Raw genomic sequence first — 13,112 nt, 5'->3', positions numbered from 1 at the left:
CCTTTAGAGTTTTAGATCTTTTTTCACTGTCTCTGCAAACTTTCAGGGGTGCAGTGTCACCCACTCAAGTTAAAAAAAAAATATGAGTTAGACCCCACTTCCCTCCCTGCCCAAAGTCATAAGATTCAAAATAAAATAAAAACCAAAACCTAAACTTATTATTTACCTTCTGGTTTTTGAGCCTTTAGGAAGCACGAGGATCATATTTCAAGGTTTCCCCTGGCAACCCGGGGGGGGAGCTAGAAACTGCCTTCTCTTTTTAAGTAGAGGAGTTTCTCATGTATTCCTGTCTCCTCCAAAAAAGTCAAAAGTTAATTTGCACCCAGATGCTACAGTGATTGATAAGCACCTGAATTAGGAAACTAATTCTCTTTCAGCTCTGGCTGATGGATGGCCTGGTAATGGCTAAATAGCGAAGTGCTATATAGCAGTATGTAATTATTAGAATTATTAGAGAAGAATGAACTTTGCTCTCCTGTAGAGATGCGTCCTGTATCCAGGAGAGAGGCTTACCAGGTGGCCTTATGAACAGATACTGTAAGTGCACATAAATCTGCCTTTTACTTCAGTTTTCTGCTGTAAAATGCAGCACTAACCATTTAGAGGAGTTTTAGGTCTAAGCAAGAAGAGGCTGCTCATTAATCACATCTACCAAAATGCACCACTGGTTTGCTGGTTCCTACCTGAATATTTATAACCCAAGTGGTGTTCTTGCTAAAGACAGCATGGTACCAGCTATGGAGACTGCTCACACATTGAAGCACCAGTCACATTTCCCTGCCCCACCCCTCCCAGGGCAGGAAAGTTTGTGAAAACGACAATCACTCACTAGCTAGAGCGGATTTTAACCATTATTTCTTTATAGTTTTGCTGACCTAATCTTCCTAATGCCCCACTGTGTATACAAATACTGATGAAAATAAGGAATGGCCTTTCTCTGAGGCCACGCATCCCCTTCCATCCCTATCTCAACCAAGCAAAGTCTTCAGCAGCGCTCCAGCCCAGTCAGCTGCCTGGCATTAGTGAGAATCCCACCATGAGTGACCAGAAGGAGTAAATTCCAGTCACGCTCATCAGGCATTTCTGTTCACTCTCCCAATGCGTCCTGTTAATGACCCAATTCCCGTTACGAAGAGTCAACTCGACAAGGAATGCTATTCCTCCTAACGGGATCACTCACTCTCTCTCACACACACACACCCCGAACAAACATTTACTGCCTGTCTGGCCATCCCACAATTTTCTAATCTGCAAGTGAGGGAGGACCATATATACCCCTTGGCAGCAAGATTTTCCTTTTGAGAAGCAAGCAAGGCTAAGAACCACCATTAGCAATTTGCGGTGCTCAGCTGGAACGGAAGGCCAGTAGCTGTTTGCCTCATATAAATCACTGCAGCATGGCAGCTCAAAGCTATCAATAGCGAGGACACCTTCCTGGTCATTGGGAAGGACACCTTCCTGGGTCATCAGGCTGAGCTGAGACTTCTCCTCCTTCTGGGGCAGAGGTAACAATCCTCCATAACAGTCCTTCCCCTTTGCCGATTGCCCGGGCTACTTCCTGGTCATTGGGAAGTGTCATTAGGGTTAACAAGCTTTGGCACAGTGCACCTGCCCAGTGCACTTGCCCCAGAAAGATCTGCAGTGGTGGGGGCGTGTAGGAGCTGAAACCAGCACTGGGATTAGTAGCTAAATACCTGAAGTACCAAACAGCTGAATGCCAGGAAGCATCATCTGAACCTTTGGTTTGGTTCTTGCCCCACTCCCCAAACAGCAAAAACACTGGAAATGGCCCAGACTCCTCTCCCCAGATTTGTCTTTATTACTAACTTAAACACTGCCAAAAACCTGAGGCCAGCTATTGTCCCAAGCTGGACTGATCAGGATGAGAGGGGTTGTTATCCTTCACTGGCAAGGGCCAGAAGAAGATCAGCTCATATCAGTAACACCATCACCAGCCCAGTTTAAGAGGAAACCTAACACTCCAAACCCTTTCTGTTACTACCATCCACTGAGGTTTGCCCCTTAATAGGCTTCTAGGGACAGGGCCTGGCTGTTCTTTGCATCTTGCCCTGGGCTTAAATAATAAACAACAGGGCTTGTACTATTTCAGCACCGAGATACTGGTGTAGAACTCCCTCAGCTGTGTCTGGAAAAGGGCATAGGAGAAGCAGCTATGCATTTTAGTACCATATTACAGAATTAGGAAGGCATCTGCAATAGGGCCACTTACTTCATCCTAGTGTCAGGGTCGAGCCATGCCTCAGTTTCCTCTCGGTTTGGGTATTCCAGTGAGTTGATGATTCGGCCTCAGGCTGAGCTGAGACTTCTCCTCCTTCTGGGGCAGAGGTAACAATCTTTCATAACAGTCCTTCCCCTTTGCTGATTCCCCGGGCTACTTCCTATAACAGCCATCTCCTAAGTTGTAGGCCTTCTCTCCCACAGTCCTCTGGTCTACAGATCTCTCCAAGCCTTTGGCCACAGCTGCTTTCACAGGGCTCTCCCTTGGGCCCCATGCTGAGAGACTTCCAGGCATTCCCTCCACTGTGATTCTCCAAGTGGTCTGAGTAACATACGGATCTTTTTATAACTGGGCCCCCTTCTCCCAGCAGCCCCTGCTGCTAGTCTTCAGTCACCTGACCTTTATAAGGCTAGAACTTGCAACAGGCTATTTATTGTATTGGCCCAGGTCTGCCTTACTGTGACAGTCTCCTAGCACTTCCCCACCACCACCAAAGCATGAAGTGGTAGATTTATAGCTGGGGATTTCCCTAGTCCTGGATACTTGCCACTATCCTTGGCTATTTTTGTTTTTTCCCTTCTTGACTTATTTTGCTTTAATAGAACATTGTTACTCTCCACCTCAGGTGGTCTCTCCTCGCTACATCCCCCAGATAGTCTCTCACTGCAAGCTGCTTGGTTAGGGTGACCAGATGGCCCGATTTTATAGGGACAGTCCTGATTTTTGGGTCTTTTTCTTATATAGGCTCCTATTACCCCTCCCCTCCCCATTTTTCACATTTGCTGTTTGGTCACTCTGTGTTTGCTGCCAGTGGCCATATCTAAGAGAACCTGGCAGTATTGGGCCCTTTGAACCAGTCAAGCCGCTCCAAGTTTATGAGCCACTGAGTGAATTTTGCAAAGCCCTTCTTTAGGCATCAGACCTACATTACTGCCTCATATTCAAACTACTGCCCCAAACACCAGGTGTTCAATCATGAGGCAAACATCCTAGGTTTTTTTTAAAGCTCATGATTTTTAAGCCAACCACATTTTTTAGATTTTTCCCTCCACTTTTAGGGGAAGTTGCACAGCATGTGTGTGATCATCACAGGGTCAGTCTGCATGCAAAATACGCAGCCTCCCTGTTCATTGATCAGCTGAGAGACTGTTACCCTCTCTTACCCCCTGGGCTGGGGGAACTACCATTTACTTGCTCTCTCACTTTCCATTGGCAGGCAGAATAGGCACCTGCTTCGCTCATTCTTCCTGCATGTTTTTTCAGTCTTTTGACCCACATTTGGCCTGTTTCCTCCCTTTCCTTCCCACTCTCCCTCTCCGCCCCATTCCTCTCCATGCCCCTTCCAGCTCTCCCCACCCATTCCCCCAATACACTCAATCCCCAGCATTCCCCTTCAGTCTCCCTCCCACCTGGTCCCGATCATGTTTCCCCTCCCTATTGCCCCCCACAGCTCCATCCCTACCACCTCCACGTTCCCCTGGTCCTTGCCTGGCTCTCACATGGAAATTAAGGAGTCATCATCTGTCCTGAATTGAGCCCTATTGGAAACAATAGGAGATGGTATCAGTCTTGGCTGGACAAAGTATCATTTTCATTGACTGAAGCCAGAGGCCTGCCCTACCATGGACAGGAATAGGAGATAGCAAGTATTTTTGCAAAGGGTAGCCCCTTAGGGTACATCTATACTGCAACAGGAGACCTGTGACAGTCACAACTGGCCCAGGTTCTCATGGCTGGGGCTACAGGGCTAAAAATTGCCATGTACACATATGGGCTCATCCCAGAGCTTCAGCTCTGACACCCAGTGGGAGGGGTGGGTCTCAGCCCAGACTCCAGCCTGAGCATCTACCTGGCAATTTTTAGTTCTGGAGCCCGAGCCCTGCAAGCCCAAGTCAATTGACCCAGGCTCAGGGTCTTGGTGCTGCTGGTTTTTTATTGCAGTGTAGTTATACCCTCAGTTACACTGTTGCCTTTGATGGGTTTTACACCTGTGAATGTAGGCAGAACATGGCCATCATCACTGTTGTAACTAATAGCTGCCCTTCAGATCTACTCCATCTTTCCTGCTGTCATTTTCAGAATATCACAAGTATCCAAGAATCATTTCAAATACATGAAAACAGTCAATGTAAAACTGTTTTGTTTAATATATTGCGCATAATCAAGATCTTTCTAAATACTATGCATTTTGTACTTCAAAGGAAATCTGCTATAGATTATGGATACTATTAAAGCTTTGGATTTTCTTAATATAAAAGTATTTCAGTTTTGACAGAACACTTTCAGAAAGGTGTCCACATTAATCTGCAAATATTTTATGAAGTTAAATTAATTCAGCATGTTACTAAAACATTTTCAAAACAAAATTAAAAACACAACTAAGTCTTCTGGAAGTCAAGACTATCTCAAATATTAATTTGGCAGCATGGTGCTAGTTTTTTTTTATGCTGTTTACCAAAAATGGCAAAACAATGTTTTTATCCTTCAGACCGTTTAATTGGTTTCTCATGTATTAAAGTATTGTACTTTAAGTGTAATCAAGGAAGGTTTACTGTGTGAACAGTCTAGTAGATTTTAAGTTGTTTGACCGTGTATTTCAGAAGTTTCATAGTTGTTTTAATTAGTGTCAACAGGACTCCAGAAGCTAAAGGTGGGAACCAAGATAGTAGGTGACCTATTTCCTTAAACCTCAAGATACACGAACAGATTTGTATCATTACAGAAAGAGGAGCAAGTGTGATTCTGGAAGACCATGATCAAATGGTACAAGTCCTCAGAGACAAAATCCAGGTTTGATTAATAACCCCATGCAACAAGTATAACAGAATGGCTTGTTCACAAGACCAGAATACAGTCAAAGATCATCTTAGGTGTGATCGTACACAAACAGATGCTATTAGAAACCATCTCTGTAGAAAAAAATCCCTATGGTGCTTACACAAATGTACGCAATGGCTGTATTTGATGGCCAGGATGAACGCAGGAGTGAGTAAAGTTGGGAGTGCACGTTTTATAAGTGAATACTAGTTCTGACCTCACTGGCAGGTGGTGAATTGTTTGACAGAACTATTTTTTTTATCAAAAGTCTAGTCTAAGATTAAGGATCAAGCTAAGGATTGAATGAGAATACAGGGTGAACCAAAAGGAATGTTAAAGGATCCCGCATTCTTTGTAGGACCTTGTATTGAAGAAAATATCATGAAAAGAAACTACTGCAATGGAATATGACAATACAGGTTAAGGTACTTTTATTATAAAAGTTTATACAATGAATGCCAGACATAGCAATGCAATTATATCTGGTTTATTTATATATATTTATACATATATCTATATATTGATATATAGATATATTAGTTTTTACTTGTACCAAAGTAAAACTATGTTATATCACAAAATGCCTAATTCTACCATTTATTTATTGCTCAACAAGGATGGCACAAAACACACTTGTAGCATAACTGTTGCCATGCTTATCTACTATACTGAATAAACAGCCAAACACTGCATAACACACACAAAGCAGCTGTTAATTCTGAATTGGAACCAGTCTGATCATTCACTCACTTATAAAAATATTGGAATCATATAGATTTAAGCATTATAAAGGAGGAATATATTATTTAAAACATTTAAATAGTGCATATTGACATTTTGCATGTGGTATATATAAAACACAAACATTCTTGTACAACACCATACAGTACACATTAGTTTCGATGTTTGGATACACCCGCGTCTGCAGACTGAAGAAAAATAACTGAAGTGCACATTGCACAATGGAGATGAATAAAATTGATAAATGGTCTCAAGATTAGTTTAACCTCACAATTCTCTAGGGTCCACTAAAAATCAGCTTGCTGTATAAAAAGGCAAACCCACCACTGCGCAACTACTTTAGTTCTTTCTTCCAAATTCCAAAGTTACGTGCCAATAATCACGGTTTAAAAAAAAAAAAAAAAAGGTATTTTATACCACGCAGATGACCTGCTGCACTAGAAATCCCATTCTGAACATACTCCATATGTTTACATGACAGAACTACTAATCTAGGAGGTTACATGCTAGTCAGTTCTTAGTAACTTTGTGAAAAAAAATTCATTTTTGGTCTTTTTTTTTAAGCAGTGTGAATAATATCTGTGTTGGCATTAGCCAGTCATAAAAACATGCAGTGAGAGGAGGTGCATGCAAAACATAGCCACAAACAGCTGATGCACACTGAAAAATCCATAAAGCACCAGTTAAAATTAACAGTTTTTGCCGAATCAAAAACCATTGTTGATGGCTGTTGTATTGTGTAGCATAAGCAAGCTAAATAATCATTCAACACAGTGGATGTGATAATCAAAACATTGTTTTAGTATCAGTTCTGAAGCTGAATCATGCAAGGCCCATGTACTATTTGCTTACATCACAAGGGTTAAACCACTTATTTTTGTTCCCCAGCTGCATAACACATTGTGATATACAGCAGTAATTTTTCCCCACTAAGACGGACACTGTCCATTCTCAGGTGCATTTTAACTACAGTGATTTTAGCCCTTCATAAATTTGTTTCAGATACAGCAAAATTATGTAATTGACCTAAGCCAGCTCTTATCTGCTGGAGCTGTAAATGTCTGAGCACCACCAGATTTCCCATAAACTGAAATGTTTATTTTGTTTCTCAAATTTTCTGCAGGGTGAGATGCAGTATCCAATTCAGACAAAACACTATGTGACCACTATTTGATAAACAATAACTGATAAAATGAACAACAGTAACATAAGTCCTGTAGGCAGCATGTGATATAACTGTTCAGTTTTTCCAAGTTTTAAAAGTACACTAAGCAAGGTCACTTTCTGGTTTGTCCATTGTCATCCTTATCGATGAGGAAATGTGACCTCTAAGTAGCAAAATCCATTGATCATAATACATATTACCATGTGACAGATGTAATTTAGAATACCAGAAATCAAACAAAGTGTTCCACAGCAGTTCTTTGAAAGGAATTTCTGTTCACTTTTGGTATTCCAGGAAAAGAGTTGTGTGTGGAATTTTTTGTCATGTTTTCCATAATAAAAGGCAACAGGAGTAGTTGAGTGTAGCATTAAGATATAGATATATACCTTAATTTCTTCAGTAATGCAAACAGCTGGTAATAACAAAAAGTTGATAACAAAAAACTGACTCTCCAAAGTTCTTGAATGCTTAAAGGACAAAATTCTATAGTCTTTCTGAAACAAGATGCATCTGTAATATAAAACGTTGAAGGAAACTATGTGTTTGCTAAAGTTGGACAGGGCAGTCTCTTAATTTAGAACATTTTATTTGCTCTCTAGACAGGACCTACTTACCCTTCAAACATTTTATAGTGGCACCATAATAAAGTGCACAATCTGGGTTCTTTCAACAGTGCATGACAAAATGAACACAAGCACCTGATAAGTACTATGGTAGTATGAGGAAACATGATGTTATTCAGTGTTTTTAAGGAACAATCTATATTGATTTCGAAAAATCTTGTTTGCTGATAAGGACTTCTAAAAGCCTGAGCTTGGCCTTAATTTTCTTGTACTCCCTGTACTCATCAAGCATTGGAGCCCGATCTTCTTTCTGTACGTTCCTATAAAGAGAAGAAAATATTTAAATTCCAAGAAAATCCTGTACATCTCAGAAAGTCAAACATCACACACAGAAGTAGTATGAGTTAGCTATATGATTCTGGGTGACCTTTTTGGCATGCAGCCTGTTGACAACAGATATACTGCAACTGCCCCAGGGCTAAGGAGTTAAAGTTAGCAGAATAACTGACTAAAAATACCTGGGAGAGAGAAAAATCTGAAGAGATTAATTCAGCACAATCACCGGCAGTATATTTACAAAATGTCTCCAGCTTTTCTGGAAAATTTTTCCATAGGTGAATTTTTTTTTAATCATATGGGAATAAATAACTTCATGGATTGCTACAAATTATAATCCAATTCTGAGGTAAGAAAAAATAATAAATAGATCTAAAACTATAATTAAATATTTAGAGTTATTTGCCATTCACTATAGACCTGATCATTCACTCACTGAAGTCAATGTCAGTTTTGCCACTGACGTCAATGAGCACACAATGAAGCCCTATTAATGGAAATTTGTATCTACAGCTGCCAGTGAGTTTATAACTGGCCAAATGGTAAATATAAATCTTAGTTAAGCAAGATAAATTATGTTCTATTTATATGTGGGTGTCGATTAACTATTACCTTGAAAAAACAGCTACTGCATTTAATATATGCACAGTAGCAGGTTATGCCAAATTTGCAACAATAGACACCTAAGCAGGAGGACTGAAGGACTAAGGAATATATATCAAAAAAAGGTACAAAAATATGCCCCCCTTCTTGTTTATGAAGCAATTACTCTCTGTTTAGAATGGTCTACTGGAACACTAGAAAAGTAGATGTTTCTTAGTAGAAAAGTTTCACTGGATGAAAACAGAGGGATTACCCTGTTTTTATAAAATGAGATAAATTGTTCTTTTGATTTCCAGTCACACTTTACGGGGGGAGGGGGAGGGAAGACTGAAGAGTGCATCACCTTCACTATTAAAATGCACAGAAGAATCTGGATTATTTTATTACCTAGTCCTACATTAAAATGAGTGTCCCTCATGAGACTATGCATAATGAAAGAGCACATACACATGGATTGTTGATGCAAAACAGATTAGACTCCATTTGCTAGGTTTCTTGGTTTAATATGGAACGAGCGGTAAAACATTTTGATGATGAATACTGTACTGAAATGCACGAAGGTTGGTCATATTTAAGTGGACATTAAGATGACACTCGGCTACAAAAATTAGTGCCTCAGTTTCCCAAAGAGAGTTAACTTTTAATATGTCTGATAAATAAAAAGCAATAGTCAATGAAAAATGAAGCACCAGCCTGATATTCATTCTTCTGTTAAACTAACCTCCCATTCTGTTGATAAAACCCCTCTTCAAATTCTCGTAAAGTTTTGCGTAACTTCTTTTTTTCAGCTCTGGCTTTCCAAAGTTGCTCTAATAATTCAGGCCTAAAAATTAAGAAAGAAAGAAAAAGATGTTGGCCAAGTAATAAGAAGGAAACCCTCATCTGCCCTCTTAAAAACAAAATGAGGAATCTAGGTGTATTGATATTACATTGATTTTGCTCAGAAGTAGTTTGGTATCCAGGATATGTTTGATGGGGGCGGGGGGGGGGGGACGGGACATCAACATAGACATAGGCTAATCATTCATAAAAGAGGTACAATTCTTCAGTCATCAACCCAAAATCATTTGACACAACTTACTAAGAGAATTAAACACTTAGCTGAACAGTAGAAGGTCCGAACTGGACGTTCAGATGACTTCCTTTTCATTTGAATCACTTAAAACACACATTTGTTGAGAGATACAGAAAGACAACTGCTTATATTAAGAAACTCCACATTTGGTGTTATAGTCTTAAGTACATTCAGTGTAACTCTCACAATAGTACAGTACTAATTACTTCCTATTCATACGCACATAGAAGCTGCTCGGATACTTGATAGTCGGAGGTCCCGAGTCAGCTTTTCTTGACCTTCTTCAAGATCAGACTCCGAATTTTCAGCTGGGCTTGAAATAGACTGTGTTTGGACAGCAGTTTTTAAGATATCATTAAATTCTGATGACAAACCATCACCATCCTCCTCTTCTTCCTGCATGGTGAAAAAGTAGAAGTTTACAACACTTTCTCTTGAATATGCAAGGAGGAACTGAAATATTTGATAAGTGTTTTACTTACCTTAATTTCTTCAAAGAAGTGGGCAGTTTCCCCTTCTATAATGGGCTGTAGCATCTGACTCCGCCTCTTAGTTGATGGTGACCCCTGCAATATTCCACATTTGCTTTTTGTTATATACAAATGGATGTTGCGTATTCTAAGCTCTTACATAAAGAAATGTCAGTAATACAATCTGCATAAAGTTCAAACATTTGCCTTCTGAATTTCCATTCACACTTTTACTCTTGATACACATACAAAATCCAAAGTCCATTAGGAAAACACTCTCTATATTGGGCTGGATCCTCAGCCTTTGGAAAGATTACTTTGTACCATCTAAGTGGCACAAAGGAACCTTACGCCAGCCCTAAAAAGGAGGCCGATGAAGATTCACCCAGTATGGACGACCCCTGAGCTTGCTCAAAAGTTAGCACAGCCAGCCTTTCACCAGCCGTGTCTGGCACCCTGGTGCAGACAGCACACTGAGGCCAGGTACAGTACTGCAGGAAGAGGCAGGAGTGCAATATGGCTGTCCCCAAGGGTGGGGCATGTGTAAAGGTGGCTTAGAGCTACCTTTGCCATCCCACACACTCAACAGCCTTGATCACAAGGACTGTGCCCTATAGTTTTTAAAAGGGAAACTCCAGCATGGCACACTTTTATTCATGATAAGTTTTGCAAATTAACTATTTGAAAACATTTGTCAGGTGATAGTCTGGTTAACACATGAAGAAATATTTGCTTTACTTACAAGGATGGGAGTAATGCTTGCTCTAGTCAACATTTGTTTCACAAGTCTGTATCTATCATAGAGAGGTTTAACAATATGCCTTTCTTCTCTAGTAACCTAAAGAAAGAGAAAGAAACATGTAAGAGAGTAGCATACTTCACACAAACAGCCATCAGCTCAGACATCCTGCTCAGTTAGGCTTTGTAATATAGTGTGGTTTATTTTTAACCTAACAGCATAACACTTAAGAGAAACACACACCAAAAAGAAACACAGCTTTCAGGAATGATTTAAAGAAAAACTGATGGGAAGAATTCCCAATAGACAAGGCAGCTCAAGTAGAAAAGTAGCTTCTAACTGCAAAGAGCCATGGGAAAGAGAAAAAGGGACCAAGATTGGAGCAGTGGCAGGCTGAGGATGAATTCTGACAATTCTCTAAAAATGGTAAGCAAAGTAAGAGAAAGATGCTATTGTGTTAGACCATTTGGTTTTACTACAGATTCTCAGTCACTACTCTGACAGCATAAAGCAGCCAGAAAACTGGTATAAATGACTAGCTAAGGATTCCCTCCATAGGGGGAAATCCCTGAGTGATGTAGGGCCAGCATAGCTAAACTTCTACACCATCCGCTTCCTGGCCTATAGCATAAGGGATCTGACCAGAGTACCACAGCACACTGGTAATCCACAGCTGGGATACAGGCCCCTTGAGGTGGAAGATAATAGCAATTTGAAATGGGCTTGGGAACATCCAGTGGTTGGACAACTAGTGATATCAATCAGGGACACATATAGGGAGGCAGGTTAAAGGCAACTGGATTGGCAGAAAATCCATCAAGGACACATTTAGAATAATTAACTATGAATAAGTGGAGAGAAAAATACTGCTGCTGAAATCATCTAGCAAGAAAATGCAATAAATATAGAATTTTAGATCTAAGTCTTTCCAAGGTTATAAATAGAGTATACAAGCCCTCTTGTATCATATCCTCAAGTACAGACATACAAAACTAGTACATTTTACAGTTTTCTTGTTGCATTTCATTTTGGACATTTACTGTATCTTAAAGAACTTGCGAGTGGTTTAGAGGATCTTTGTATCACTGTTTCATCAGCTCCAACTACACCTCTTCCAAAATGCCAACACCAAAACAAACAGAGAATGATGCAAGAATATTGCTTCCAACTTGTATCAGTTTGGTTTTCAGCACATCACAATTTTGATACTTTATCATGAACAATGATGGAACTGCTAACTTCATATATAACTGGACATCTGAAGTAACAACTACGAGCAACAGAACTGTTTCCAGTATAGTAGTTCCATTTCACAGCTGAACAGTAGGTCATGAGTTTTGTTGTCCTTAAAGTCTTCCAAATCTTCATATTATATTTACGCAAAGCACTGTGCCACATGTTAAAAGCAGTATGCAGGCTGAGAGTTATATTGCAAAGACAAGTCACAGCTTGTGTTCTAGCTTCTATATTGGGAATTAGATAAAAAAATATTCTATATACTTATAGTCAGCAAGACAACAATACATTAAATGCGTGTGCCTTTAGAATTTTCTATTTTTGTGAAAAAATTAAAAATATTTGGCCATGCAAATTTAAGCGAGAAATTCAGTGATCTGAATCACAATGAACTGATTTGAATCCTGGCAAAAAGGCTTGAATCCCCAAAACACTGGAATGTGTTTGCAGAAGATTTCTCTCTTCTTTGTAAGTCAATGGGCAGAATTCTGCAGCTTCAGAACTATACATACATTCCATTCCATAGCCTGCCTTCAACATTAACATTTTGCTTTAGAAAAAAAGCCCTACGTAATGAGTGAATGTGATCATGTTAGTTTTAAAACTATGTATAACTCCACGAGAAGCAATGGTAACAAGGAAATTGAGGAGCACAATTGATAGATTACATTATTTCTTGTTACAATAACTGTGTTAACAGTCGGGGTCCTCACTGCATACCAGTTATTGCTGCCTAAGTGTATTTTAGAGTAGTTTTGAGGAAGTTAAGAAAAGATTACCGGCCGTCCATGTTGACTTTCATAGTACAGAAGACTTTTTTGGAGAGATGTTTTCTCTTCTGCCAAATGGTCTTTTGTCATTTTCTGTTAGACAAGAATAATTCACATCTATGTCAAACAAACAAGTACCTCTTTTCAATAGCTTCTCTACATTAGGCAACTTGGCAAATGATAGGCATCTTAGCAAATCAGAAAATCTAGTTATATTCCATATATTCTGTCCTTATCTAAAGAAACAGAAATAACATACACTTGAATATTTTGGCAAAACAAACTAATGTGCTGCAATGATGCATTTTTGGAAGCCTAATATATTAGTGGCTTAAAAGAGGACATTCCTGAGAAGAAT

The 13,112-nt window shown here is 39.6% G+C and overlaps 1 protein-coding gene across 5 annotated transcripts in view; it reads right to left on the bottom strand.

Moving 5' to 3' along the window:
* Nucleotides 1-5,470: 5,470 nt before the first annotated feature.
* The window catches only part of FAM13B (family with sequence similarity 13 member B), a 76,614-nt gene continuing 68,972 nt past the window's right edge, over nt 5,471-13,112 (bottom strand). For all 5 annotated transcript variants that reach the window (XM_037906147.2, XM_037906148.2, XM_037906145.2 and 2 more), the window contains 6 exons: nt 12,764-12,847; nt 10,752-10,847; nt 10,022-10,105; nt 9,763-9,935; nt 9,186-9,287; nt 5,471-7,845 (listed from right to left, as the gene is read on the bottom strand). In XM_037906147.2, coding sequence (XP_037762075.1) covers nt 7,722-7,845; nt 9,186-9,287; nt 9,763-9,935; nt 10,022-10,105; nt 10,752-10,847; nt 12,764-12,847 — 663 coding nt within the window. In that variant the 3' untranslated portion in view covers nt 5,471-7,721. The remainder of the gene's footprint in view (nt 7,846-9,185; nt 9,288-9,762; nt 9,936-10,021; nt 10,106-10,751; nt 10,848-12,763; nt 12,848-13,112) is intronic.

This window comes from Chelonia mydas, chromosome 8 (assembly GCF_015237465.2).
Source record: "Chelonia mydas isolate rCheMyd1 chromosome 8, rCheMyd1.pri.v2, whole genome shotgun sequence".
Classification (NCBI taxonomy): Eukaryota; Metazoa; Chordata; order Testudines; family Cheloniidae; genus Chelonia; species Chelonia mydas.
Note: the sequence above shows the minus strand (reverse complement) of the source record. Positions and strands in the feature narration are given on the sequence as shown.